The 24,824-nt window shown below is 61.2% G+C and overlaps 1 protein-coding gene across 1 annotated transcript; it reads right to left on the bottom strand.

Annotated features, from left to right (window-relative positions):
• Window positions 1-229: 229 nt before the first annotated feature.
• On the bottom strand, window positions 230-17,491 carry EVPL (envoplakin). The gene is made up of 22 exons (XM_028112725.2): window positions 17,394-17,491; window positions 15,035-15,134; window positions 14,519-14,673; window positions 14,290-14,416; window positions 13,370-13,495; window positions 13,131-13,169; window positions 12,818-12,979; window positions 12,622-12,729; window positions 12,349-12,444; window positions 10,705-10,830; window positions 10,078-10,224; window positions 9,791-9,945; window positions 9,521-9,618; window positions 9,066-9,238; window positions 7,524-7,702; window positions 7,292-7,430; window positions 6,976-7,169; window positions 6,456-6,606; window positions 4,859-4,942; window positions 4,640-4,750; window positions 4,438-4,530; window positions 230-3,661 (listed from the first exon to the last, which is right to left on the bottom strand). The coding sequence occupies exons 1-22, from the start codon at window positions 17,489-17,491 to the stop codon at window positions 230-232; spliced, it is 6,093 nt and encodes a 2,030-aa protein (XP_027968526.1).
• Between the last annotated feature and the right edge of the window lie 7,333 nt (window positions 17,492-24,824).

Genomic DNA, 24,824 nt, shown 5'->3' with positions numbered 1-24,824 from the left:
TTTATTGGAAGCACTGGGTGGGGGAGGGAGGAGGAGAAACAGATGTGCTGATCTCGGGGTCTGGGGATGGACTGGGCAGCAGAGTTGGGGGGGCCCACATCGCAAACTTCTGAGTAATAGCACTGCGATCAGAGGGAAGACCTGCCCCTTAGGCTGCTCTGGGGGTGAGGGGTGCCCGCCGTCCGCCCGCCCCCCCCCCCCACGCACTCCCCATGACTGCTTGGCCCCATCAGCGCAGCACCCGGGGGGAGGCGGGGCGGCAGCAGCGGTACCCCTCCAGCGCGGCTGGGAGCAGCAGCAGGCCGCTCAGGGGGTCTCTCCGGCAGCGCCCCATGGCCTCCTTGTAGCTCATCCGTTCCTTGGAGATGGGGTCTGTCAGATCCTTCCCGTAGCTGGACTCATCCTGCAGGAGCTGGGCCAGCTCTTCGCTGATCATTCCGGAGAGCACGGCCTGAGGGACAGGGATGCGGCCGGTCCTCTTGGGGTCGATGAGCCCCCCGGTCAGGTGCTGCACCTGCAGGTGTGGGAGCACGCTCTCCTGCGGCATCCAGCCCTTCTGGATGGCCTCGCCCACCGACAGCCTCTTCTTGGTGACGGGATCCTCAATGCCAGTGAAGGCCTTCTGGGCGTTGAGCAGCCTCTGAGTCGAAGTGTTCTCGACCAGCCCCCTCTCCATAGCCTTGTGCACGGAGTAGCGCTCCCGGCTGAGGAGGTCCACGATGCCCCCTGTGGCCGCCTGGGCCTCCAGCAGCTTCTGCCCCGTGATGGGGTCCAGCATGTTCTTGGCCACGGCCGTCTTGACGGTGCATTTGTTGTCTGTGGTTGTGTCGTAGATGCCAGCGATGGGGAAGCTGTCATCGCTGAGCCCGAGAGAGACCCTGGGAGAGAAGCAGCCGGAGCCCTGGGGGGCTGGGGAGGCGAGTGGGGACTTGGAGATGATGGAGCCAATGGAGAGCGAGGAGCAGGGCTTGGTCTCCCCGGCCACGAGCAGCGCGAACTCAGAGATGGGGAGGTGGCCGTCCTTGTAGAGATGGTACTCCTCCTTGGAGATGCGCCGGCAGCGCAGGGCGGCCTCGATGGAGTACTGCTTCCCGCTCTTGCGGTCTAGGAGCACGGACTCCTCGCCACAGGGGCCCGAGGTGGTGACCTCCTCCCAGTCGCACTCGAGCTCCTGGAGCTGGAGGTACTGGCCTCGATCGATGATGCCCCTCTTGTAGGCCTCGTACGGGGACATGTCCTTCCCTGTCTCAGGTTCGAGGATGGAGATCTTGGTGGAAAGGTTGGTCTCTCGCGTCTGGGTCTCCTGGTTGAGCTCCTCCCTGCTCACCTTGGCGTGGAGGTCCCGGAGGGTCCTCTCCTTCTCGTGGATCTGGTCCTTCTCGCGGAGGATGGCCGCCTCGAGCTGCGAGAGCTCCTGGCCCTGCTGAGCGGCCTTCTGCCGCTCGCTCTCTGTCCTCTGGGTGAGCAGCTGCGCCTCCTCTTGCAGCTGCAGCACTCTCCGCTGCTTCTGCCTCTCCAGCTCCCGCAGCTCCTGCTGCAGCTGCCTGCGCTCCTGGTCTGCCTGGTCCCGGGCCCTCTGGAGCTCAGCCTCCTCCCGGGCCCAGGTCCTCCCCAGCGCCTCGGCCCTGTCCAGCCGCTCCCGGAGGTGCCGCACCTCCTCCTCCCGGCTCTGCCGGGCCGAGCGCTCCCTGTTAAGCACCTCCCACGCCCGGGACCGCTCGCCCTCCAGCACCCGGTCCTTCTCCACCCTGATCACTTCCTTGTAGATGGTCTTCTCTTGCGACTTGGTGGTCTGGAGGACGTCGATCTGGACCTGCAGGTTCTTGCACTCCCGATGCAACTCTGTTACCTGGGTCTTCTCCTGGTCCAGGTCCTGCCGCAGGGCTTCCGTGGACTTCTCCAGAGCCGGGTCCTTCTCCAGCTTGACCACCTCCTCCATGATGATCTTCTCTTGCACCATGGGAGGCCGCTTCTCGAGCTCCTGGATCCTCAAGGTCAGCTGCCGCAGCTCCCTCTCCAGGGCCAGCTTCTTGCTCCGGTCCTCCTGGAAGCTGAGCAGGCTCTCCTTCTCCTGTACGCCGGCCCGGAGCTGTTGCACCTCCCGCTCCAGCTGCCGCCGGCGGCCCGCCTCCTCGTCCAGGCTCCGGCTCAGCCGGCTGTGGTCCTCGCGGAGCTTCAGGTCCTTCTGAGTGACCACCACCTCCTGCACCACCACCTTCTCCTCGGGCCACCTCCTCTCCAGCAGCAGGTACCTGTTCTGCAGCTCGTGGACCACGTCCTCGGCGGCCCGCCTCTTCTGGGTGGCTTCTCGCAACTCCTGGCGCAGCCGCTCGGCCTCCTTCTCCAGGACTGGGTCCTTCTCATGGCGCACCACCTCCTTGTTCACCGTCTTGGTCTCCACCTTGGCCCGCTCCCGCTTCCATTCATCGCGCTCCCCCTGCAGCCGGATGAGCTGCTCCTGGGCCCGCCCGCTGCCGTTGACCAGCTCGTTGAGCTGGGCCTTCAGGCGGTCGATCTCCCGCAGCACCTCGGGGCTCCTCTCGTGCTTCACCACCTCCCGCGTCACCTCCTTGTACTCCACCACGGGCTTCTGGGCCCGGAGGACGGCCAGGTCGGGCAGCAGCCCCTCCACCTCCTGCTCCACGCGGCTCCTTTTGCTGGCCGTCTCTTGCAGCTGGGCCCGGAGCCGCGTCATCTCCTGCTGCGTCTCGGGAGCCACCTGGAAGGTCTCGTGGACGCGCTCCTGGAGCTCTACCTTGGGCTTCTGCTTCTCCACCACGCTGTACTTGCCACGCAGGTCCTCCAGCTCCCGCGCCAGTGTCGCGTTCCTGCTCCTGGCCTCCGCCAGGAGGCTCCTCAGCCTGGACGCCTCTTCGAGAAGGCTTGGGTCCTGCTCCACCTTCTTCACCTCCTTCACGATCACCTTGGGCTCCACGGCGCCGATCGCACGCTCTAGGTCTTCAATGCGAGCCTGCAGCTTGGCCACAGCCTCGACGGCCGCCTTCCTCCGCCCCATGTCCTCCTCCAACTGCCGCCTCAGGGCCTGGGCTGCCTTGAGCATTTCCAGGTCCTTCTCCACCTTGACCACTTCTTTCACCACGACCTTCTCCTTCACGTTCGGCGCCTTCTGCTCCAGGGCCAGCAGCTCCTTCTTTAGCACCTCTAGCTGGGCCGAGACGGTGGCGTTCTCCCCCCGCAGTAGCTGGATCTCGCCGCTGAGCTGGGCTGCCTCGCTACTCAGGCCGGGGTCCCTCTCGATCTGGGTGACCTCCTTGGTCAGCAGGTGAGGCTGCATGGCCCTCCTCTTGCTCTCCAGCTGGACGACCTTCTGGGCCACCATCTCCAGGTCTGCCTGTAGGCCGGCCCGCTTCTTGCCTTCATCCTCCACCTGGGACTTCATCTTGGACAGGCTGCCCTCCAGCTGGGGGTCCCGGTAGAACTCCACCACTTCCTTCTCTTCCAGCCTCTCCAAGGGCCGCTGCGTCCTCAGCTGCAGCAGCTGGTTCCTCTGCTCCTCCAGCTCCTGTTGCACCTGTGCGACCCGCTTCCTCTCCTCCTCCAGCTGGGACTTCAGGGCCTCGGATTCCCTCCCTGCTCCGGCCGGGCCCTCAGACCCCTGCCATGTGTCATGGGTCATCTGGATGTCCTCACTGAGCTCCTTCTGCAGAGTGAGAGGAAGAAGGGAAGAGTACTGGAGCAGGGGGGGAGGAAAGGGATGAGCCCCATTTCCACCAGCCCCACCCCACCCTGAGATCGGAGACCCCCCCCCCCGCTTCCTGAGACTTCCGGTAGGTCCCAGGAGTGGGAGCCACAGACCTGAGGGGCTTGGATGCAGGATTTTGAGAGGACCCCTCAGCCCCACGATGTTAGGATGCAAGGCAGCGTTCGGGTGGGGTTTGCACTAGAACGTGCAAACAGGACAGGTCTCCTTTCCAAACCTTTCCCCCTCCCCCTCCCCCTCCCCCTCCCCTTCCATCCAGGCTCCCGGATATGGGCCCACGTCTCCTCTGGGGTACTCCTCTGGGTAGGAGAAAGCTGGCAAGTCCCTCAGCCAGACACCAAGAGTCACAGAGGGCTTCTGTCTCCTGGTGCCCCCGGCATGGAGATCTAGGTGGCCTCTCGCCCATGGTGGCTGGTCCTAAGGCTGAAAACGTGGGGATTTTCTCCTGTCCCCACCAGCAGACCGCCCAGTGGTGAAGCTGTGCCTGCCCTGAATGACGTCTCCGGGGCCTGACCCTGAGACGGATACCAGCCTGGAAGAGCTGCTGTTGTGGGGGAGGGCGGAGGGGGAGGCGGGGAGCTGCCCCACTCCGGGCCGGCCACGGAGCCTGCCCTGGGGCTGCAGGCTGCAGGGCGAGGAGGAAGGGAAGAGGCGGTCAAGTCAAGGAGCAGCCCAGGCCGCTTCGCACACGGACAGAGCAGGTGTTGTCGCCATACCTTCTCCAGCATCCTTCTGGCAAACTCCAGCTGGTGCAGCTGCTGCTGGTGTGCAGCCGCGACCTCGGTGTAGGCCTTTGTCAGGCTCTTCTCCTAGAGAGGCCGAAGGGAGGCAGAGGGAGGGCAGGGTCAGCTCCAGCCGTGGCGCCTGCAGAGCTGGTGCCGGGGGATGCCGAGCCCCACCGGGTCTGTCCCATCTCACCTGCGCCTGGATGCTCTCCTGCAGAGGAGCCACGCGGGGTCTCTTGGGGGCTGACCCTGCCTGGGTGGTCTCCAGGGAGCAGCGGTAGGTGTCTGCCTGCAACTCGTAGTCCTGAGCAGGGAGGGAAGGACAACAGGCTCCTGGTCGGTGGGGGCCGCAGGGGCTGGGAGAGCAGGGGACCGGCAGAAGGAGGGAGGGGAGAGGAAGGAAAGTGCTCACCTGGAGAGCTGCCTGCAGGTCCTGGGAGAGGCGAGACACCATGGCCCTGTCCTGCTCTCGGCCCTGGACCTCCTGCTGCAGCCTCTGCCAGGAAGGAAGTGTGGATCAGGGAGGTCAGCAAACACCACTCACCCAGTCTCCCCCGCAGGGGCCTCGGGGCGCCACCAGCACCCCACAGGGGCAGGGTTCGCCTGGGAAACTGCCTTTCCAGGCATGATTCTCTCCAGGAATTCTTCCTTCCTCTCTTTGGCAGAGTCCCTTCCTTCTGCCTAGTGACTCTCAGACTCCTGGTTCTAGCAGGGACGTTCTCACCCAGTGCTGCACACACATCACAACCACCTAGAGAGCTTGTTAAAACAGATCCGAGGCCCCACCCCCAGAGTCTCTGGGCAGATCTGGGTTGGTGCCTGAGAATTTGCATGTCTAAGTGTCTCCATGATGCTCGTGCTTCTGGTCCAGGGACCACCCCCTGAGAACCACTGCTCTGTCCCAACTGTTCTTAAGCCTGGCTGCCCCTTTTATTCACTCGGGGAACTTTAAAAAAGAGTACTGATGTTCTGGTCCCAGCGATTCCAATTTAATCAGTCTGGAGTGGGGTTCTGGTACAGGGATGCTGGTTTTCTTTTCTTTTCTTTTTTTTTAGTTTTTTAAAAAAGATTTTATTTATTTGAGAGAGCGCACAAGCAGGGGAAGGGGCAGAGGCAGAGGGAGAAGTTGGCTCCCCGCTGAGCAGGGAGCCCCATGCGGCCTCGATCCCAGGACCCAGGATCATGAGCTGAGCTGAAGGCAGACGCCCAACTGACTGAGTCACCCAGGCGCCTCTACAGGGATGTTTTAAAAGCCCCCTGGATGGGGCGCCTGGGTGGCTCAGTTGGTTAAGCGACTGCCTTCGGCTCAGGTCATGATCCTGGAGTCCCGGGATCGAGTCCCATATCGGGCTCCCTGCTCGGCGGGGAGTCTGCTTCTCCCTCCGACCCTCTTCCCTCTCGTGCTCTCTATCTCTCATTCTCTCTCTCTCAAATAAATAAATAAAATCTTTAAAAAAATAAATAAATAAAAGCCCCCTGGATGATTCTAATCTGCAGGCAGCTCTAAGAATGTTTGTCCCAAGCCACCTTCCTGGCATTACTCCCTTACTCTCACCCTAGACACTGTCATCCTCCTGCAGCCCCAGGCCCTTGCCTTCCAGACCACTCGTCCTGCCCCCCATGTGTCCTGCCGTGGGCTCTCCACCAGAACCACTTACCAGCATCATGGCCTGCAATGCACCAGACTGTGGGGTTCCCGAGAGCCGGCTGTACCTGCGGCCCCTGGTTCATTGCCAGTGCATAGCCGGGGATGGGCAGGGGTGAGGAAGAGGAGCGGTAGGAGTTGGAACCCCCAGATGGAGACGGCCTTGCCGTTTCTGTGGGCCAGGTGGAGCACTGAGGGTGGGGGGTGGGGGGTTGGTGGTCACCCAGAAGGCCTGAGGTCTGAGCTTTGAGGTCTCTTAGAACACTGGCCACTAGGGGGCCACATGCGCCCAGGCAGCTGTACCTGTGGGGAGGTCAAGGGCCTGACCTGTCCCCAGGTCACCCGCACAGCCCCAGCTCCTCACCTTCTGCGCCTGCAGCTTGTAGGCGATCTGGCTGGGCCCGTCGCTGGGCCGCACCTGGTTGCGGGGCAGGTGCTCCAGCCAGAAGCTCAGGTTGTCCCCACAGTTCTTGAACTGCTGGTAGGTGAGGCCGACATCTTGCAACATCTTCTCCCTGCGGGAGGAGCAGACCCCGAGCAGAGGTGAGCGCTGCCCTCTGTGGACAGGTGAGGGGTGCACGGAGGAGGCTGGTGAGCGCCTCCCTCCCCGGGACGAGTCAGAAGGCCCAAGTGACCCACCAGGCTGATCCCCCTCACTCTGGCCCTGTGTTGGAGCTGGGCATTCAGGGATGGGCCAGACCGTCTCGGCCAGGGAGGTAGGTAGGCTCACCGTGGGAGACAGCTAGTGTTATCATCCCGTTTTAGAGGTGAGGAAACTAGCCTCAGAGAGGCGAAGTCGCCAGTGTGAGGTCACACAGCTTAGTGGCAGCAGCTGCTGGGCACCGTGGGGGCGTGCCTCGAGCCCCGATGGCCCAGCCACTCACCGCAGGTCCAGCTGGTCCCCCACAGCGTGGTAGCGGTCGGTGAGGGCCCTCGCCTGGCGCTGCTGGCGAGGCAGGTCTGGGCAGAACTCATGGAAGTTGTTCTGCAGGGCGCTGCACGCATGCTCAGTGGCCTTCAGCTCCCGGTGCAGCCCCAGCACGGGGGCCTGCTGTTCCAACAGCTCCCTCCGCAGGCGCTGGGAGGAGGGGAGACGGCGACACGCACCCTCGTGGTTCCTCGCGTCACCATGAGACCCCACCCGCCCGTGAATGCTTGGTGCCGGGCCCCCTCCCACCGGGAGGCCGCCCAGCCCCTCACCTGCAGCTCGCTGACCCTCTCCTGCAGCGCGCCCGGGCCGGCGGGGATGGGGGCCTCCTGCGCCACGGCGGACTCGAAGCCTCGGATGACCCTGTCCGCTTCCTGGATCTGGCGCTCCAGGCCCAGGGCGGCTCGGGCTCTGTCTCAAGGCGGCCCAAGGTCAGGCCCTCCCTCAGCCACACCCAAGCAGTGCCACCCAGCTGTCCCCTTCCCCGGTCCCCGGAGCACTCACTTCTCCCCGTAGAGGTTGCAGAGAACCAGCACGTCGCTGTACTTGTTCTTGACACCGTTGAGAGCCACAGGCAGGTGCAGGGCAGCGGGGCCCCCAGGCCGGGTGGACAGAAACGCCTCACACTCCTGCTGGGCGGCCTCCTTCTCTGCTCCCAGGCCCTGCAGCTGCTGGGCTGTCCCCTGGGGCAGGGAGGGGCAGGGTCAGAGGTCTCTCCTTCCTGCCAGGTCAACCCGACCCTGCCCACCTGGCCTCAGAGTGTGGTGGGTATGAGCCTGGGCCCAGGCCAGAGACCGGGGACAGTCCTGGCTCCGAGAGTCCCCAGGGGGATGACCCTGGGACAGTCAGCCTGGCTGAGGCCTAGTCTCCTCCTCTGAAAAACGATGGGAGGAGGCAGCGTGACCCTGTGTCTCTGTGCCCTGCATAAAACGTCAGTTCCCTGCCCCGTCGCCCCAGGTCAGGCAGCAGAGCCCTAGCTCTGCCCACGTGGGGTTATTCCGCTCCTCCTCATTCCGTCATCCGTCCCGCAAGCCGTCGGTGCCGGACTATGGGCAGCACACTGCCTGCCTTCCGGCCTCACTGGGCTTCCTGTGGCCCCACCCTGACGTCGGAGAAGCGGTGACTTCAAGACTCAAGGACGCACTGGGGGCTGCCAGGTCCCCGTGCCGTCCTAACCAGTGACTTACCCACACGTCCGTACGGCCCAGCCCCCTGTCGGCCGCAGAGCCTCCGGGTGGAGGTGGTGTCCGCTGAGGCTGCATTATAGCCTTCAGCTTCCTTCTGCTCCTGCCTCCTCCCCCTGCTCCCCCCGCCCCCCACCCCATGACACTCCCTCAGAAACGCCCAGCACGCCGGCTCAGAGTCAGACCCACCCTGCAACAGCTCCCCGCTCATCCCGCCCCGGACCCCTGACCCGGGAAACGCTAGGTCGTCACCCCTACGGGACAAGATGGAGCGGACAACAAGCTGCACGATGATGTGTAAGGACGTGACTCAGATATTTAAAAAACCAAACCCAAAGGATACATTTGACTAGAAACCGGTTGGGAAGGACATAACCCAAACTGCACCCCCCCAGGTGTGGGGAGGGACGGAGGATGTGTTCTTTGTGATGGTGTTTACATACTGCAACCTGGCCAGGGAGGCGCCCCCACCTGCCTCCAGGAGAAATCACCCCAAAGATGCTCAGGCTTCCTTGCTGCTCTCGGGACCCTGGCCAGAACGTCTCTCCAGTGTGGGGTACAGGGCCCTTACTCTGGGCCCTGCCCCTCTAGAGCCTTCCTGGGCCTTAGTACACTTCATCCAGATGAATTGGGTATTATCGTGTCTGTTTTCGGTGATGAGAGGTTAAGTGACTTCCCAAGATCACAGAGCTGGTCAGGGGAGGAGCCAGGATGGGAACCAGCTTGCTTGAGCCCCAGACTGTCCACTCCCTTCCTCTGCCTTGGGTCCCTGTGGCTGCTCCCACACTTGCTTCGTCCTTAGTTGATGCACCCCCAGCGCGGGCCTGTTTCTTATCCCCGCTGTCCTCGCTCACCCACCCACCTTGTGGCTTTGGATGCGGCCCTCCAGGTCCTCCAGTGGTGTCGCGCGGCTCAGTGGGGCCCGGGCCCAGGCCAGCACCTGCTTCTCTATCTGCTTCAGGTCTCCGTCCAGCCGAGTCATCTGTGTCAGGAGCTTCTGGGCCTGTGGGTCTCCTGGGGCTGAGCCAGTGGCAGCTGGGGGCATAGGGTGCCATGAGGGTCCAGAGCCTACCTCCCATCTGCCCATCTGCCCGAGGAGCAGCTCTTCCCTGGGGACCCCCAGAGCATCCTGTGTGGTGCAGGAAGGGAGGGGGACGGCAGGCAGGGCCTAACCAGGGGAGGGACAATGCTCGGGGCTTGCTGACCCAAGAGATGGAATCCCCTAGCAGAAGTCCCTAATCCAGAGCCACCCCCTGCCCACCGCAACCCCCCACAGTGGCCAACTAACCCCCCAAGTCCCCGGCCGACCCTCAGTACCCTGCTGGCCAGTCTGTAAGGGCCGCTCAGCAATGGCCGTCAGGTGGCTCTGGACTGTGCCCAATTTCTGCTTCAGGCCCTGCAGCTCCGAGGCCAGCCTAGAACAAGCAGGAGATCAGACAAGGATGTCTCTCCTCTCTCTCCAAACCCCGCCCCCACCCCAGGAGTCACGGGTCCAGGAGAAGGCCAGGCCGTGGCCTCAAACACCACAGGACCTGGTCTGGGCCCACAGCCTGCCTCCCGCCCCTGAGGATCCCCCAGCAGACCCACCTGGAGGCCGTGGCCACGGCTTCAGGGTCCGGAGCTGGGATGCAGAAGCAGGCGGCTGGGGCACGTTTGGTCTCCCCACCTGGGCCTTGAACGACCCAGGTGCGCTGGTCAGTGTTGTCCATCAGCAAATACCGCTCACCCCGCAGCAGTTGCACCTGGGGGACAGGGGTGGGGGGTGTCGTGGAGGCTCAGGGCAGGGAATAGGGAAGGAATGAAGGCCAAATGGGGTACGGGCAGGGACAGGCCAGAGGCGGGGCAGGGTGGGGATGGGCGGGCCGAGGCCATACTTCTCCTGAGTCCCAATCGCAGATGCTGTCCACGTGCAGGGGCTGCTGGGGCGGGTTCCTGCGCTGCTGCAGAGGGGCCACCTGCTGGCTCCGCCACTGCAGGTCCCTAATGGTCTTCTCAGCGACAGCCAGCTGCTTCTTCTCTGCCTGTGGGGTCCCAGGCTGCCCTTGATGCCTGCCCCACACCTCCCCTCCCCCATGAGAGCCAGGGGTCTGGTCTACATGGAGACAGGGTCTCTAAGTCAGGAAAGTAAAAGAAGCCCCTCCAGGAGGCCCAGAATTCTGGAATCTGCTGGTTGGGGTGGAGGGGCTGCTCAGCATCACTCAGGCCTCTAGAGTGGGGGCTGGGGGAGCTCAGAGCTCTTCTGGGTAGTCCCTGTCACATTACAGGTGGGGAAACAGGTCCAGAGTGGGGAAGGGCTTGCTGGTAACAGAGCAGTCCCCTCTTGCTGGAGCAGACCCCCTTCTCCTGCAGGCCCCCCCCTTCTGCCCCCCCTCCCCCCGTCCTGCCATGGGCTCAGGGCAGGACCTAGCCCCTGGGAAGGGTGAGGCCTAGACACAGGAGCCAGCCCCACTCCCCAGAGTAGGATGCAGGTGGCCTGGGGCGGAGGCGGGTGTGGCTCTCACCTCCAGCTGCTGCAGCAGCTCTGTGGGGACACCAGGGGGCGCCCCCGGGGCTGGGCTGTATTGGGTGTCCAGGCTGGAGTTCAGCTTTGCCAGGGTTTGGCTGACTGAGTCGGCCTCTTCCTGGAACTGAGGTCGTGGGCAGTCAGGGGCAGCGCCCGCAGCAGCCCACTGCCCACCAACCCCGCAAGCCAGCTAAATGCAAATTGTCACAGGCCCCGGCACTGTCGGCTCTCCAGGCCGTGGGGCCTCTTGCGGTGGAGTGCTCTGCAAATGGTGCATTTTGGGCTCACTGAGCTTGTTTTAGTGTTTAGTGTTATAAAACCGCTTGGCTTCTGTCCTTCCTGTCCAGGTGGAGGCGGGGCTCTCCTGCTCACTCCAGCACCTGCAGTCGTCCTGGCTGGGATTGGGGGTGGGTGCCAGGGCGTGGGGGCTGGAGTAGAAGCTGGGAGCATGCTCTAAAGAAACATCCCTCATATAATGTATTATCTGCTTCAGATCTGCTTCAGATCTCGACGCCCTGGCACCCACCCCCGATCCCAGTCAGGAAAAAAAAAGAAGATAGCAGGAGGGGAAGAATGAAGGGGGGGAAATCGGAGGGGGAGATGAACCATGAGAGATGATGGACTCTGAAAAACAAACTGAGGGTTCTAGAGGGGAGGGGGGTGGGGGGATGGGTTAGCCTGGTGATGGGTATTAAAGAGGGCACGTTCTGCGTGGAGCACTGGGTGTTATGCACAAACAATGAATCATGGAACACTACATCAAGAACTAATGATGTAATGTATGGTGATTAACATAATAAAAAAAAAGAAAAAAGAAACATTCCGCAGCTGCGTGATGCTACGGAATTCCTGTCCACGGGCGTGATAATGGTAGGGTGGTAACGTAGGAAAATATTTTTTTAAAAAGGAAGAATAAAACTCTTTGGCTTTTGTCCCTCTCAAAGCATATGAAACATTTTGGGTAGAAATTACCAAAAAAAAAAAAAAAAGTCCCTGTTGTGTGTTTTGTCTGCGTTCTCAACCCTCTTTTCATTATCATCCCTTCTAAGGAGAGTTTTTGGACATCTTTTCCTTAATCTTGCTACCATCTCTATAAAATTATAATACTACAGGTATGCTGCATATCCTTTAGGGATGTATACTGGTGATTTATGCTAAAAAGAGGAAGGTTTTTTTGGGCGCCTGGGTGGCTCAGTTGGTTAAGTGACTGCCTTTGGCTCAGGTCATGATCCTGGAGTCCCGGGATCGAGTCCCACATCAGGCTCCCTGCTGAGCAGGGAGTCTGCTTCTCCCTCTGACCCTCCCCCGTCTCATGTGCTCTCTCTTTGTCTCTCATTCTCACTCTTTCAAATAAATAAATAAAATCTTAAAAAAAAATAAAATAAAATAAAAAATAAAAAGAGGAAGGTTTTTTTCCCCCCTTAAGAACCAACCCTCCCTGGGAGCTATATCACCCTGTGGTGAATGCTCGCATGACATCATTTTTCCTCGGGGACCTATTCACAACGACACAGCTCTGCCATTTTTAGGAGGCACCCTGTCTCCCTCCACGTGAACGCATCCTGTGGCGTTCTCCAGACCCCTCGATGCCCCGGCCCGGGGTCTCCCCTGCCTGGCCCTGCGCCCCCGCCCACAGGCTCACCCGGCGGTAGGCCTCCACGTGCTGCAGCTGGCTCTCCTGGCAGATGCACAAATTTAGGAAGTTCTGCCACTCCATCTTCAGGGCCTCCTGGTGGGTCTGCGGACAGCGGCACCGAGCCCTCGGACCATGCTCACCCAGACCTGTGCCCCCATCTGCCGCCCAGACCTGGGCCGGGTCTCCCTCTCCCCAGCCTCCCTGGGAAGCCCCCTCCCCACCTCCACCGACTGAGGGAGCAGGTGTCCCTGAGACAATGGCGGGATCTGTCCTTCGCACCTGGATGGGCCCCACAGCCGGGTGCCCCAGCTCCATCATGCGCTCCCCGTCATCCTCCAGCTGGTTCACGCTCTGCTCCTGGCTCAGCAGCTCATGCTGCTTGAAGTGCTGGGGGCAGAGTCAGGAGCATGGGCAAGGACAGGTCAGGCTGAGGATGCCCCTGTCCCCCCTCCCAACCCCAGTCTCCCCCACCCACCTCGTACTCCCGCCGCACGCCCTCGGGGTCCGCCAGGAGGTCGCTCCAGTCCTGCTGCAGGATGCCCTGCTGCTGCTGGGCCAGGGCACTTAGCTGGCGCGTGCAGCCCTGCAGGTGCGTGTACAGGCTGCCCAGGCTCTGCCCACGCCACGAGGCCGCCTTCTGAGCTCGGCAAGATGTGGGGCGGGAGAAGGAGTAGCAGGGGGCGCCATCAGCCTGAGCCCGGAAACACTGCCCCCTGCCAAGGGTGCAGGCAGCTGGGCCCTGCCCCACTCCCAGCCCAGCCCCCCAACCCAGGCCTTCCCCTGCTCACCAGGAGGTCCCGGTACTGGCTCCTGATGGTGGCTGCGTCCTGCCGCGACCAATGGGGTTGGGGGGGGACAAAGCAGGCTCAGTGAGAGGCGGGGTGCAGGGGAAATGGCCGCCCACACCTGGGCTGACTGTGCCCCCACCTGCATCCCTTGCCCCGGAGGGCCTGCTGGGCCACACAGGCTCTGATGGGAGAAAGTGGGGGTAGGACTGGAGGGCCAGGCTGGGAGGTACATCACCCACCGGCCCGATGAGGTTCCGGAGCTGCTGCCCGTAGGCCTCGATCTCCTTCTGCAGGATGTTGTGCTCGGCGACCTGTTGCTCCAGCTCTGGCACGCCCGGCCCGTACCGGCCCTCGCAGACCTGCTTCTGCAGGGGAGCAGGCCGCTCAGCGCAGCCGCAGGGCTGGGGCGGCGGCCCTCCCTCATCCTCCCCGCGTCCCCAGATGGAAGAGTGGAATTGGTCGTTTGGGCAGAGGGTGGACAGGCCAGCTGGGGGGCCTCGGGGATCGGCAGCCAGCTCACCCTGGGGGACAAGCTATTCTCCAGTGGCCCGGGCTGAGGCCTGGGAATCTTCATGACTACAGCCCCCGACTCCTACTGGTCCCCAGAACGCAGGGCTCAGCCTCTAAAACATCTTCCTACTCTTCGCTGCCTCCTTACCTCCCTGGCCTCGGCACCTCCTGCCTAGAAACCTCTCGCTAGGCTCTGGGACCCTGTGACACCCTCCTCTGCCCATGCCCTCCCCCCCACCGTCCCTTCACTGTCATCATGGCACCACTTCTGTCTTGGCATCAAAGCATAATTCCTCACCCAATGTTCAGGGTGCCCGTGACCTGGCTTTGCCTGCCTGCCCAGAAAACCCCACTTCCCACCACACCCCAGGCTGGAGCCTCTGTTTTCTTCTTTCTGGAATGTCCTCTCCTCAGCATTTCACCCCAGCCTAACTAAGCCCTCCTACCTCTCTGAGGCCTCCTCATATGCCGCTTCCTGCAGGAAGCCTTCCCTGCCTGCACCGTCTCCTCTGCTCTCTCCCTTCCCAGACCCTCCCCAGGTGTAAGTGCACCAACAGGCCCTTGATGGCACACAGCTCAGTTTTGCTGATTGTGTCAGGTGTGATTTTGAGCTCCTGGAGGTGTCTCTGGCATGGAGGACAGCCCTGACCTGTTTCTGCTCCAGCACACGTGCCCAGTCGACCCTGGGCCCCACGTCGGGCGGCAGCACTATCTTCTCGTACAGGGCACGGTACTTGGCACACTCCTGGGTCACCCGCTCGTGCAGCTGCTTGATGCTGCCAAGGAAGCGGCCAGCAGGTCAGGGCTGGGCCTGGGGCTCCCCTGGAACCCCAGCACCTCTGTCCTAGAGCCCTGGCCCTGGCTGCCACCGCACTTACTCCTTCTCGATCTCCTCGGCCTGCGGGTGCTTGAGCCGTCGGGCCTTGTCCACGTCCAGGAAGAGGTCCTTCAGCAGTACCTCGGCCTCCTTCAGGCTGTGGCCCACCTCCTGCCGGTGCTGCAGGGCCTGGCTCTGCTCACTGTGCAGCCGGTCCTGTAGGTGGGGGGCGACATCCCTGCGGCCCCTCATCGCCACCTGAGCCCACCCTGAGTTCCCCAGGCTGCACGGCCAACCTCGGTGTCCACACTGGCAGAGGGCCCGGCCCAGGGCATCTGCGGGGCAGGTGCAGGGACACAGGGGAGACCCGGCCCCCCCGCCCGGAGCCCCTCTGACCCACCAAGTTGGGAGTCCAACAGAAAAGGAGAGCTGAACCCTCTCTCCCACTGTGTTTGGGGAAAGACCGGTGAGGGACAAGGGTTGTCTGCCCCACCTTAGCCGTCCCCGGTGGGCACGCCGGGGCTTTAGTGAGCCTCCCATGCCCCCCCTGCCCCGCCGCTTGCCGCTGAGGCCTTACCTGCTGCAGTCTCTTCTGGGTCTCCAGGATGTCCCTCTCCACCTGGTCAGCATTGGCTTGCATGCGGGAGATGAGCAGGGCCAACTCCTGGGTGGCAGCCCTGGGGTGCGGGGGGAGGGGGGAGACAGAGCCAGCACGGTTGGAAAAGACCCCTCTGTCCCACCCGTGTGGGGTCCCTTGTCTCCCGCTGCCCTGTCCTGTCCCCCAGCTGGGCTCACTCCCTGGGAGGGAGGTGTCTAGGACCTGGGGAGCTCTGGCCTCTCTCTGTGGGAGACTCTGTGAGATGCCCAGCCCTGAAGGTGGGGGAGCACTGTCCTCAACTGCGGGTTCAGAAAGTCGGGGTCTCTGGTGTGCCTGGCACCATGCAGCAGGCCAACATCACTGTCCTGGCAGTGAGCTCCCAACCCCACCCAGCTCCCTGCCACTTCCTTGGGAGTGAATCATGGCTCAGCACAGCTGGGCTTTAGGGAGGGCCCGTTGGACCGGCTGTCCCCCACCCCAACCTCCTCCCACCCAGCCCTGTCTCCCCCTCACCACCCCAGGCTTTGCCTATGCCCAGGCTAACAACTGTTTGGAGGAGCTGCACAGCACTGGGGCGGGGGAGACCAAGAGATTGTTGGGGCACGCTGACAGTGCCCAGATTTGAGGATTAAGACCAGATTAGGACCTGACATGCTCCAGGTCACACAGCAAGGAGCAGAGTATGCACCTGACCTGGCTCCCCAAGGTCCTTTCCATGGGGCGCCTGCTGTGTGCTTGAGCTCACTCTCTGGGGCCTAGAGGCCCACGCAGACCTAATAAAAGTAGAGTGGTCCAAGGTTCATAAGCACAGCACCCTATGAAGTTACAGTCCTGGGGAAGGGAAGGCTTCACTGAGCTGGGCCTTGGACTAGGGGTCGAACGACGAGCCCACCCACCCCCACGTCCCTGCCCAGGCAGAGGGGCAGGGCCAGTAAAGACCCAGTCTGAAAGAACTCCGTGGCCAAACAGCCTGGGTTTGATCATTCTCTAGCACTACTGCTGCGTGGCCCTGGGCAAGTTACTTAAACTCTCTGTGCCCTCACTTGTAAAGCGGTGCTTTAATAATATCTACACCACAGTGCTGCTGTGTTAGGAGAATGAGCGCATCTGAAGCATCCAGGGCACAGCCTGCGTACAGTCGGCATTCACACGTGCTGGTGTTTATTCCACTAGGATGTAAGCACCGTGAAGGCAAGGACCCGTTGGTTCTGTGTAAGGTGGCATCCTCAGCGCCTACAACAGTCCTGGCACACAGTAGGTGCTCAATAAATATATGTTGAAGGGACTGCACAGCAGGGGACCAGTGAACCCAGTTTGGGGGACGGCAGCCAGAGCACACCCGGCTGTGTGGACAGAGCCCCCAGCTGCCCCAGGCTAGGAGCCTACCTGGGGACAGGGAGCTGTGGGTCCTGACCCCTGGGCGACCTGTCCTCGGGCCCGGCCTCCTGGGAGGGCGGCTCCCACCGGGAGGGGCACACTCCACCCCGGGCAGGGCCCAGGAGCGCCAGGGAGGACAGGTCACTCCAGTGAGAGTCTTAACTGCTGTCCTTCCTGTCTGCCCAGAAGCCCAGCCTCCGCGTCATCGCCCCGGCCCGATCCCTATCGGGGTAATGAGCCCTTCATCTCTGCTCCCATCTGCCACCTCCGCCCTGCAGGGGCCAGTGAGGGAAGAAACGGAGGGAAGCAGCCAAGTCTGTCTGCGGCCCATGTGGCTGCCGAGAGCCAGGCTGCGTCCGGCGGAGAGCCGGGGGAGCAGAGGGAGGCTCTGGCGGTGTCCTGGTCCCCGGGCCCTCCCCTTTCCCCGCAGCACCCTCTCCTCATACCCATGCGGTACAAGAATCACCCCAACACTGTAATAAAACTCAAGGCCCAAGGGGAGAGCCTTGTGAGGAAAGCTGCAGCTTGGGCTCCGCAGCACAGCCCCACCCCCCTGCACCAGGCACCCCACCTCCACCTCTTGGCCCCAGTCCTTCTGCCCACCCTGGGCCCCGGTTCCAAGGGTCAGCCCAGCCCAAGCAGAGCCTTGAGGGCAGAGCCACAGACACGGAGCCAAGTACTCCGGTCTCCCAGCCCCCTGGCCCCTCCCTATGCCGTGTGTCTCCAGCAGAGCACCCCTACCCGCAGCCCTCAGGCCTCCTGGACAATGTGGGAGCCCTGGGCCCCTGTTTGGGCTTGGGAGAGAGTCCACTCCACCACCACCCCCAGACTTTTGGCCCGGGGACACTAAATGCCAGCACTGGGCTGTTCTGAATGCCAGGCTGCCATCTCCAGGAGGCTAGGGCACCTGGGCCTGGCACCACCCCCCCCACCCCAGCCCGCTGCCCCAGGCCCGGCTCACCGGCTGTGCTTGCTGGGGGAGCCCTTGGGAGAGGCCTTGGCCGGGGAGCCCTTAGGGGACCCTTTCCCCTGGGAGCCTTTGCTCAGACCCTTGAACATGGTCGTAAAGGCAGGTGCCGGTGCAGGCTGGGCTCGGCCAGTGCAGGCAGGTGGCGGGCAGCAGGCGTGTGTCCTCGCTGGCTGCTTAGCTGGGCTCTGGTGAGGTGGGGTGGCCAGGCACCGGGAAGGCGGTTTCTGGGAGGCCCCTCCCCGCAGGTGAGGCAGCGAGCGAGCGCGGGCTGGGGCTGCCACGCACGCGCCCACGCTGCCCACACTTGGCTGCTCCTGCACAACCAGTTTGGGGAGGAAAGGGCACAGCCCAGAGGGCGGGGCGCCCGAGCCTGCCCGACTCCCAGAGAAGGTTTGGACTTGTTACACCCACACACCCAGAGGGAACCGGCAGAGATCACACCCAGACTGGGAAAGAGCCGGGCCCCGGAGGGACAGGGCTGCAGATGGACAGATGCTTGCACATGCTCGGGGACAGAGGCCTGGCCTCAGCGCTCGGGCAGCACAGGGCACCCGGCCATCAGGCGATCAGGCATGCCCCCACCCCCAGCCCTCATCGCGTCCCGGCAGAGGTGGGGCCACTCCCCGCCAGCCTGGGGCGTCTGGCCTCTGCTCTGTGCCCCCCGCCACCACTACGGGGCAGCCACAGGGGGCATTCACCCCAGACAACTGGCACAAGGTACATTTTAAAAGTGGGCACCACCCAGTCAGCTCCCCAGACGACAACCCCACAGTCCCACTGCCTGACCTTCCTCGCTGAGCCCGTCTGTGGCTCTGGGATCCTCTGAAGAGTCTCAGACCAGCTCCAGAGGGGCTGGGATGCCCCCTGCGCCGCTAGCCCCAGGACCCCCCAGCATTAGCCTCCAGGTGCTGCTGAGCCTAGGGTCTGGCTGAGCCCCCTGGGAACCCACTGTACTTGGGTTTTGCTGCCGGCCTCTCCTCACTCGGTCCCCCAGAAGGGGCCCCGCATGGCTCTTCTGGAGTCAGATGGGGTGGTGGACATGGTGCCAGTTTATTGGCCAAGATCTTCCTTGCATCGAGTGCCAGGCAGGCCATCTTGGTAGCTGCCTTCTCCTGCGGTGCCCCTCTATTTGCAGGCCCTCCTTTTACTGTCCACGTCGAAGAATCCTTCTACAGCTCGAGACCCACTCCCTGGAACCATGACAGCATCGGTGGAGGGCGGGCTGGACAAGTAGCAAAGGCGAGGGATGCGGTTGTGCTGGCTTTGGGGCACGGGGGACATCCTGGTAAAGTCCAGCTGAGGGCAGAAAACAGAGAAGGCGTAGGGATGGATCCCTCCAACTAGAGAGGGCAGGGGGAGACCTGAGACTGGCCACATGCCCAAGTGGGACAGAAGAGGTTGGAGTCCCTTTTGGCTGCGTCTCATGGACAAGCCACTGAACCTGGTCCTGGAGAGGGGACACAGGAGTCACCCATCCTGGCAGGGGAGGGGCTGGGGGGACAGCGGGGGTGAGGAGGGCACCAGGGGGCCTTGACAAGTAGCAACAGGGAAGCTGAGGGTATCCAAAGCTCTGCTCCCGGTTGAGTGTTGATTGTGAGCTGGAGCCAGAGATGGAAGGCCAGGCCTAGATGCCACGCCTCCCTGCCCCAGCCTCTCCTCCATGTTATTGCTGGGTGACAATTTTCTTTGAACCACTACTAGCAGGCCTGCAATCAACTGTCCTCAGAAAGGGGCCATTGTTTAAATGACTGCAGGATCCAGGAGCCAGCCCTGAACGCGCCAGCCTCTCATCTCCAACCACAGAGCTCACTTCCTTATCTTTGAGATTGGACAAGCCCAGGAGAGCCAAGATGGGAGGCAGGAGACTGCAGCCCTCAGTCCCCTGTCCTGCCTCCCCGAGAACTCAGGGCTCCTTCCTGGGAGGTGGTGGTCATTGGAGGTAGAGGGCCCAGGGGGAAAAGATGTCTAGACTCCAGCCCCGGGAGAGGAGCAGCAAGGGGAGCACCACCCCCCACCCCGAAGTTGGACAGGGGAGAGGGATGCAGACCCCGGCTGCCGATGGCAGGAGGCAAAAGGCAACCAGACAGAGATTTGGAACGGTTGAGCTCTGTCTCCCGTCTGCAGAAGCTCTCCTGGAAATAAATGAGCGGCACAGGAGGCTCTCACACGCCCGAGATTAGGGCTAACTGATTCATGGCAAGAAAAACAAGAGCTGAATTCCTGGCGTGACTGTCTAATGCCGAATCAAATCAGGCCCCAGCGCCCCAGATAGGGGCTGACATGCAGCCGGCAGGAACAGCCTCGTCTGGGAGATGCTCCTAGTCACATGGGCAGTGACTCCGACCCCCAAGACCAAAGCACAGGAGAAGGGAGAGGGACAAAGAAAGAAAGATGTGGGTTTTAAATATGTGAGAAAGACAAGGGTCATTTAGGTGGCCAGGATGGGACAGAGCCTCCGTGGAGACCTGCACTGTCCCACACGGCAGCCACAAGATTTCAGTCACTGGATTTCAAAGACTCAGTGTGGAAAAGAAGATGTGAAATACCTCATCAATAATTTTTTTTATCTTGATTAAAGCCACAATATTTTGGATACACTGTGTTAAGTGAAATGTACTTTTACAAATCAATTTCATCTGCTTTTTACTTTTTTTTAAATGTGGCTACTAGAAAACTTAAAATTATACATGTGGCTTGCATTTGTGGCTCACATTAAGTTGACCCTTGACCCAATGTGGGGGTTAGGGGCGCCGACCTCCCCATGCAGTTGAAAAATCTCTGTATAACCTTTGACTCCTCCCAAACTTAACTACTAACAGCCTACTGTTGACCAGAAGCCTTACCAGTAACAGAAATGGTCGCTCAATACACCTTTTGTGTGCCGTATGTATTATATACTGTATTCCCACAATGAAGAAAGCTAGAGAAGAGATGTCATTAAGACAATTGTAAGGAAGAGAAAATATATTTACAGCATTGGACTGTATTTATTAAAAAAAAAAAAAAAAGGAAAGCAAGCCCCACGTAAGTGGACCTGCGCAGTACAAACCCATGCTTTTCAAGGGTTAACTGGACAACTGTACCAAACAGCCCTGGCCTAGAAGCTGGACAGTGTGCAGCAACTTTCAGCCTTCCCAGGCCTCGCCTGCCACATCTCCTTTTGAACCAGGCAGGAAGCCCAGGCCTGGCTCCCTGTCCTGCCCCCAGGGCCTCCCCTCGTCCGACACTGGCTTCCTCCTCTGTGGAGTGGGAGGTTGAGGCCCACCGGTGCAGGGTCTCCCCCCAGCACCGTGCCAGCTAGGACTTCAGGTAGCAGCTTCTCATACCCCCTAGCCTGGAGCTGCTGCCAGGCAGGCCGACGCAGGCCACTCACAGCTCAGGGGGTGGGGGGCCAGAGCAGGCGAGCCGATCAGAACTGAAAGCCGCTGAGCTCCCAGCTCCAAGGCCGCCATGCACGCATGCAGCTAGGCAAAGGGTGGCAGCTTGGAGAGCGCACCAGGGCTTAAGCTACCCACTCTCTCCTCCTGCAGGGGACATTCTTCTCCCTGCTGAAGCAGATGATAGCAATTCCCGACTTTGCCCTGGGAGCCATAACCTGCCACATTCCCATGTGCACCTCGATCAGGACAAGCTTTGCCATCTCAGGAAATCACCCTCTGTTTGTACAAAAGCTCTGCCATCAGAGCCTCGGAGCCGAGCTGGCTGATAACCTCTCCCACACCTCACACCTCCTCGGCGCGCCGAGAAGCGCAGCTGCCTCCACCAGCTGGGCCTGGAGAGGACGAGGGCTGCGAGGAGGGGAGCTGGGGCTGAGTCTCCCTCCGTGTGCAGGTGCCAAGGGAGGCAGAGCTGTGGCCCCAGGGACCTACAGGGTGGTCTGGAGGAGGCTCTCTGGGCTGTGAGTCTGCCCAATAAGCCTGCTAAAAACAAATGCTGAAGGTCAGCCTGGAGAGAATCAGAAGGTGACCACGGCTTGCCTAACTAGAGCAGAACAGGCAGGAAAAGGAGCTGGTTATTCCTGTTGGGGCTTTTACAGGGAGAGTATAGAGCAAGCCATTCAAACCAACCAACCAACCAACCCACCCTACCTGTCGGGAGATCAGGGGCCCCCATACGAGACGGCGAGACAGAGGATAGGGGGTGACCTCAGGAGTCCTCAAGTCCCAAGTCTGCCTGAGAGGACAAGGTCAAGGCTGTTCCCCTCTAGGAGTGACTCCCTTTCCCTAGCCTTGGGCCACACGGCCGGCCCAGTCCAGGCAGGGGACCAGAGCTGGGACGGCCGCGTCTCTGGGCCACAGCGCAGCCTCAGGAGCTCCTGGGCCTCCCGATCTCCTGGTTGCCCAAGGGCTCTGGGCCCTCCTGTGAAGTTCAGGTCTGCGGGTGGTGGCCAGGCCATCATGGCACTCACGAGCTCAGCCGTGGGAGGGAGTCACGCGGGCCGTACCGAAGCGGCAGGGGCTGACCTGCACCGAGCCCCGGTCACCGGTCTGAGGAAGGAAAAGGCTTATAAAACAAAGAACAAATAACAGTCTTCGTAGCTGAGGAGCAACCCTTCCTAATCAGTCTTTACAGCCAGGAAATTGGAAGCACGCAGGACAGCTCAGTGGACTTGGCTTGTCCCGGTGACGCTGTTTAGACCCAGCGGGGCCTGGCTTGGGGAGGGCGGCAGAGAAGGGCGGTGGGGGTGCGCTGAGGGAAGGGAGGGGGCTGGGTGTCAGCGGAAGGGGCCCCACCAACTCTCCGCACAGCAGCCCCGCCTCCTGGACACTGGGCTCCTGCTGTCCCCCTGCCCCCCGGGAGAGCTGCTCACTGTGGGGCTACGGTTGGAAGAGAGACTTCCCTAGTTCAGTGCTGGCCAGGCAGGAGCTCCTCCCGCGAGGCCCCAGGTCCCAGCCCGGACGGCGCGCGGGCCACAGGCAGCACTGGGCGGAGAAGCCCGCGTTCTGATGCCGATGCCGATGCCGGCGCCCATCCGGGGGGTGAAGGGAGGGAAATTCCTATTTGTCAAGTGCCTCTTAGGTACTAAGTAAACGCTTTGCACATTTGCCTTCTCACAGAGAAGCAGATGCCCCCCTTTTCTGGGTGAGGACCCCCACGCCCTCTCCATTCCACAGACAAGCCAGAGCTGACAGACATCACAGCTTTCGGGGACTGGACACCTGCCTGTCGTACCTGCCCTGCCTCTTGCCACAAGACCCCTGGGAAAAGCTCAGCCGAATAGAAGGGCTATGGTTCTTTTCCAAGTGTGAGGAGTCACTGAACCACAGACTGAGCATGAGGACACATGCTGCAGTTAGTGGACGTGAAGAAACCATCTGCCGAAAATGGGGACTACAGCGAAGCCGGGCTCCCCCTTCCAACGCCGTGAAAATCCCCACGGAGGGCACGGCCAAGGGGAACGCAGGGCCCCGCCTGCTCGGTGTTTCCTGCAGGTCTTGGCACCAGCACGGAGCAGCTCATCGGACCGATGGGCTGTCACAGTCCTGCCCCAAAGCAAAAATAAAAACCGAACCTTAGATGCTGAGCTCACAGTCCCTTAAGAGCTCGGAAAGGTCAGACAAAAGGTTCTCACGAGTACTCCATCAGTATTCGCCATCTGAGATCACTCTTCATCTACCTTACACCAGCTAATAACATGGTGAATGCCGCAGAGCCGCCCTGCAGCGGGGGTGGGGGGCCGTGTTCCCCACTCGGGCAGCCCCGCCTGCGCCCCGCCTCTGACAGCAAGCCAGCCGACAGGCTCGATTCTTCCAGCTGGTGCTGTCAGGATGCAGGCAGCGTCCAATCTATCTCTCTGCTTTGGAACATCGATAAATTTTACAGCTAAACCTGGTTTCCATCTCTTTTGTAGCAACAACTGTCTTAAAAATTAGAACCAACACATATTTTTGCTATCTTTGGGTGTTTTCCTAGACCTCTGAAGGGTCCAAGCTTGTGAAGGCTGCACAGCAACGTGCTGTTTAGAATTCTGTGATCGGCTAGCTTTGGGTATTAATGATGCCAGGTGTGCAAAATCAGTGCAGCCCCTACCCGGGCAGTCCCCAGGGTCAAGCACCCCCCCAGAGGGCGTGAAGGCATCACCTCAGTGGGAGGAGAGATGGGGATGGTCTCCAGCCGTGGCAGGGGCAGGGCGCACTGCCACCACAGGCCGGCACCTCCCAGCCATGGTGAAAGGCTCAGGTTGCCACCAGAGAAAGGAGATGGAACGAAGCCTGGCAGTGTTTCATTTCCAACAGGGGAATCCAAGAATTCTCAGCTTAAAGTAAAACCAGAGACAGTACCTCGAAACAATGCACATGGAAAGGAGAAAACACCCAGGAAACGGAGTGGCCAGAGCCCCTCTGGCCCCAGCTGCCTCAACGCTCCGTTTTTCCAAACAGAACCAACAGGGTTAGAGGCCACAAACTTGGCCAAATTATGTCTTTCAATCTGATGTTTAGCATTATCTCTTGGTAATTTTCACCACTCATGTTTCTGCAAGACCACCACCACTGAACAGCCAAAAGCCCTTAGCACGGCGGCTGTAAGGCAGAGCCTGAAGTAAGCTTCTCCTCCTCTCTGGATCTGGGGAGACAGAAGCCTCTTGCAGGGTCCAAGCCTGCTGAGCAAGCATAGCTCATCCTGGGGAGGGATGGGAGCCCCAGCTGCAGGAATGAGCACGGGAAGCGGAGTACCTACATCCATCCCTTACGCCTCAAGACCGCACTCTTGTTCCACTGTGTGGCTACTGGCATTTTGTTCTGTGCCATCTACCCAGCAAAACATGGTGGCCCAAGGAGCAGCCCAGGGCTCGACTCTGAACCCATGGCCGTGAGCGCTGCTTCCTGGCCTGAGGACATGATGGGGTCCTGCTTTTGGCGCAGTGTCCCATGACGGCCTGTTTAATGTCCAGGGATCCTATCTGAAGGGATGTGCAAGCTAACCAGAGACCTTGGCCCTGCCAGGGCTGTCTTCTTGTGTAAACACGTGCTCTTAATACTAAACATGCCTTGTTAACAGCCTCAGCGGCTGACCACAGCCACTACCACGCACAGCAGCTCCAGGGGACACCAGGAGGAAGGGAATTTCTAGTGTGGCCACAGAAAGAAAAAGCTTAGAAAAGGTCAATCAGAATGACTAACTCTGGATTCCGCCTCCCCACTGATGCCGGGTAGGAAGGGCCATGAGCAAGACAAAGGGATGTCTTCCCAGAGGAGGGCAGAAGCAGCCACCGGCTTAGACAGGCTGGAGGGCTGCCTGCATGGGGGCCTGCCCTTGGGGGCCTGACCCAGCTGTGGCTGCAGCCGGTGGGCACAGAGAAAGGGGCGAGGGAAGCACAGAACCTAGTCCACAGCCTGCTGTTGCCAAGCTGGGGAGCCAGGAGGAGGACAGGGAAAAGGGTAAAGACCCCCAGGGCTCCCTCAGCCCATTAGGGACACAGTA

The sequence above is a fragment of the Eumetopias jubatus genome, unplaced genomic scaffold (assembly GCF_037043125.1).
Source record: "Eumetopias jubatus isolate StellerSeaLion01/CBP00866 unplaced genomic scaffold, mEumJub1_p1.0 scaffold_10, whole genome shotgun sequence".
NCBI lineage: Eukaryota > Metazoa > Chordata > Mammalia > Carnivora > Otariidae > Eumetopias > Eumetopias jubatus.
The sequence above is the reverse complement of the archived record's forward strand: the minus strand, read 5'-3'. Positions and strand labels throughout refer to the sequence as shown.

Coding starts and splice junctions, on each gene's coding strand:
- EVPL (XM_028112725.2), bottom strand. CDS start 17,491: ATGTTCAAGGGTCTGAGCAAAGGCTCCCAGGGGAAAGGGTCCCCTAAG. Junction 7,703..9,065: donor GCCGCATCCAAAGCCACAAG/GTGGGTGGGTGA, acceptor TCCCTGCCCCAG/GGGACAGCCCAGCAGCTGCA. Junction 4,751..4,858: donor ACCTGCAGGCAGCTCTCCAG/GTGAGCACTTTC, acceptor CTCCCTGCTCAG/GACTACGAGTTGCAGGCAGA.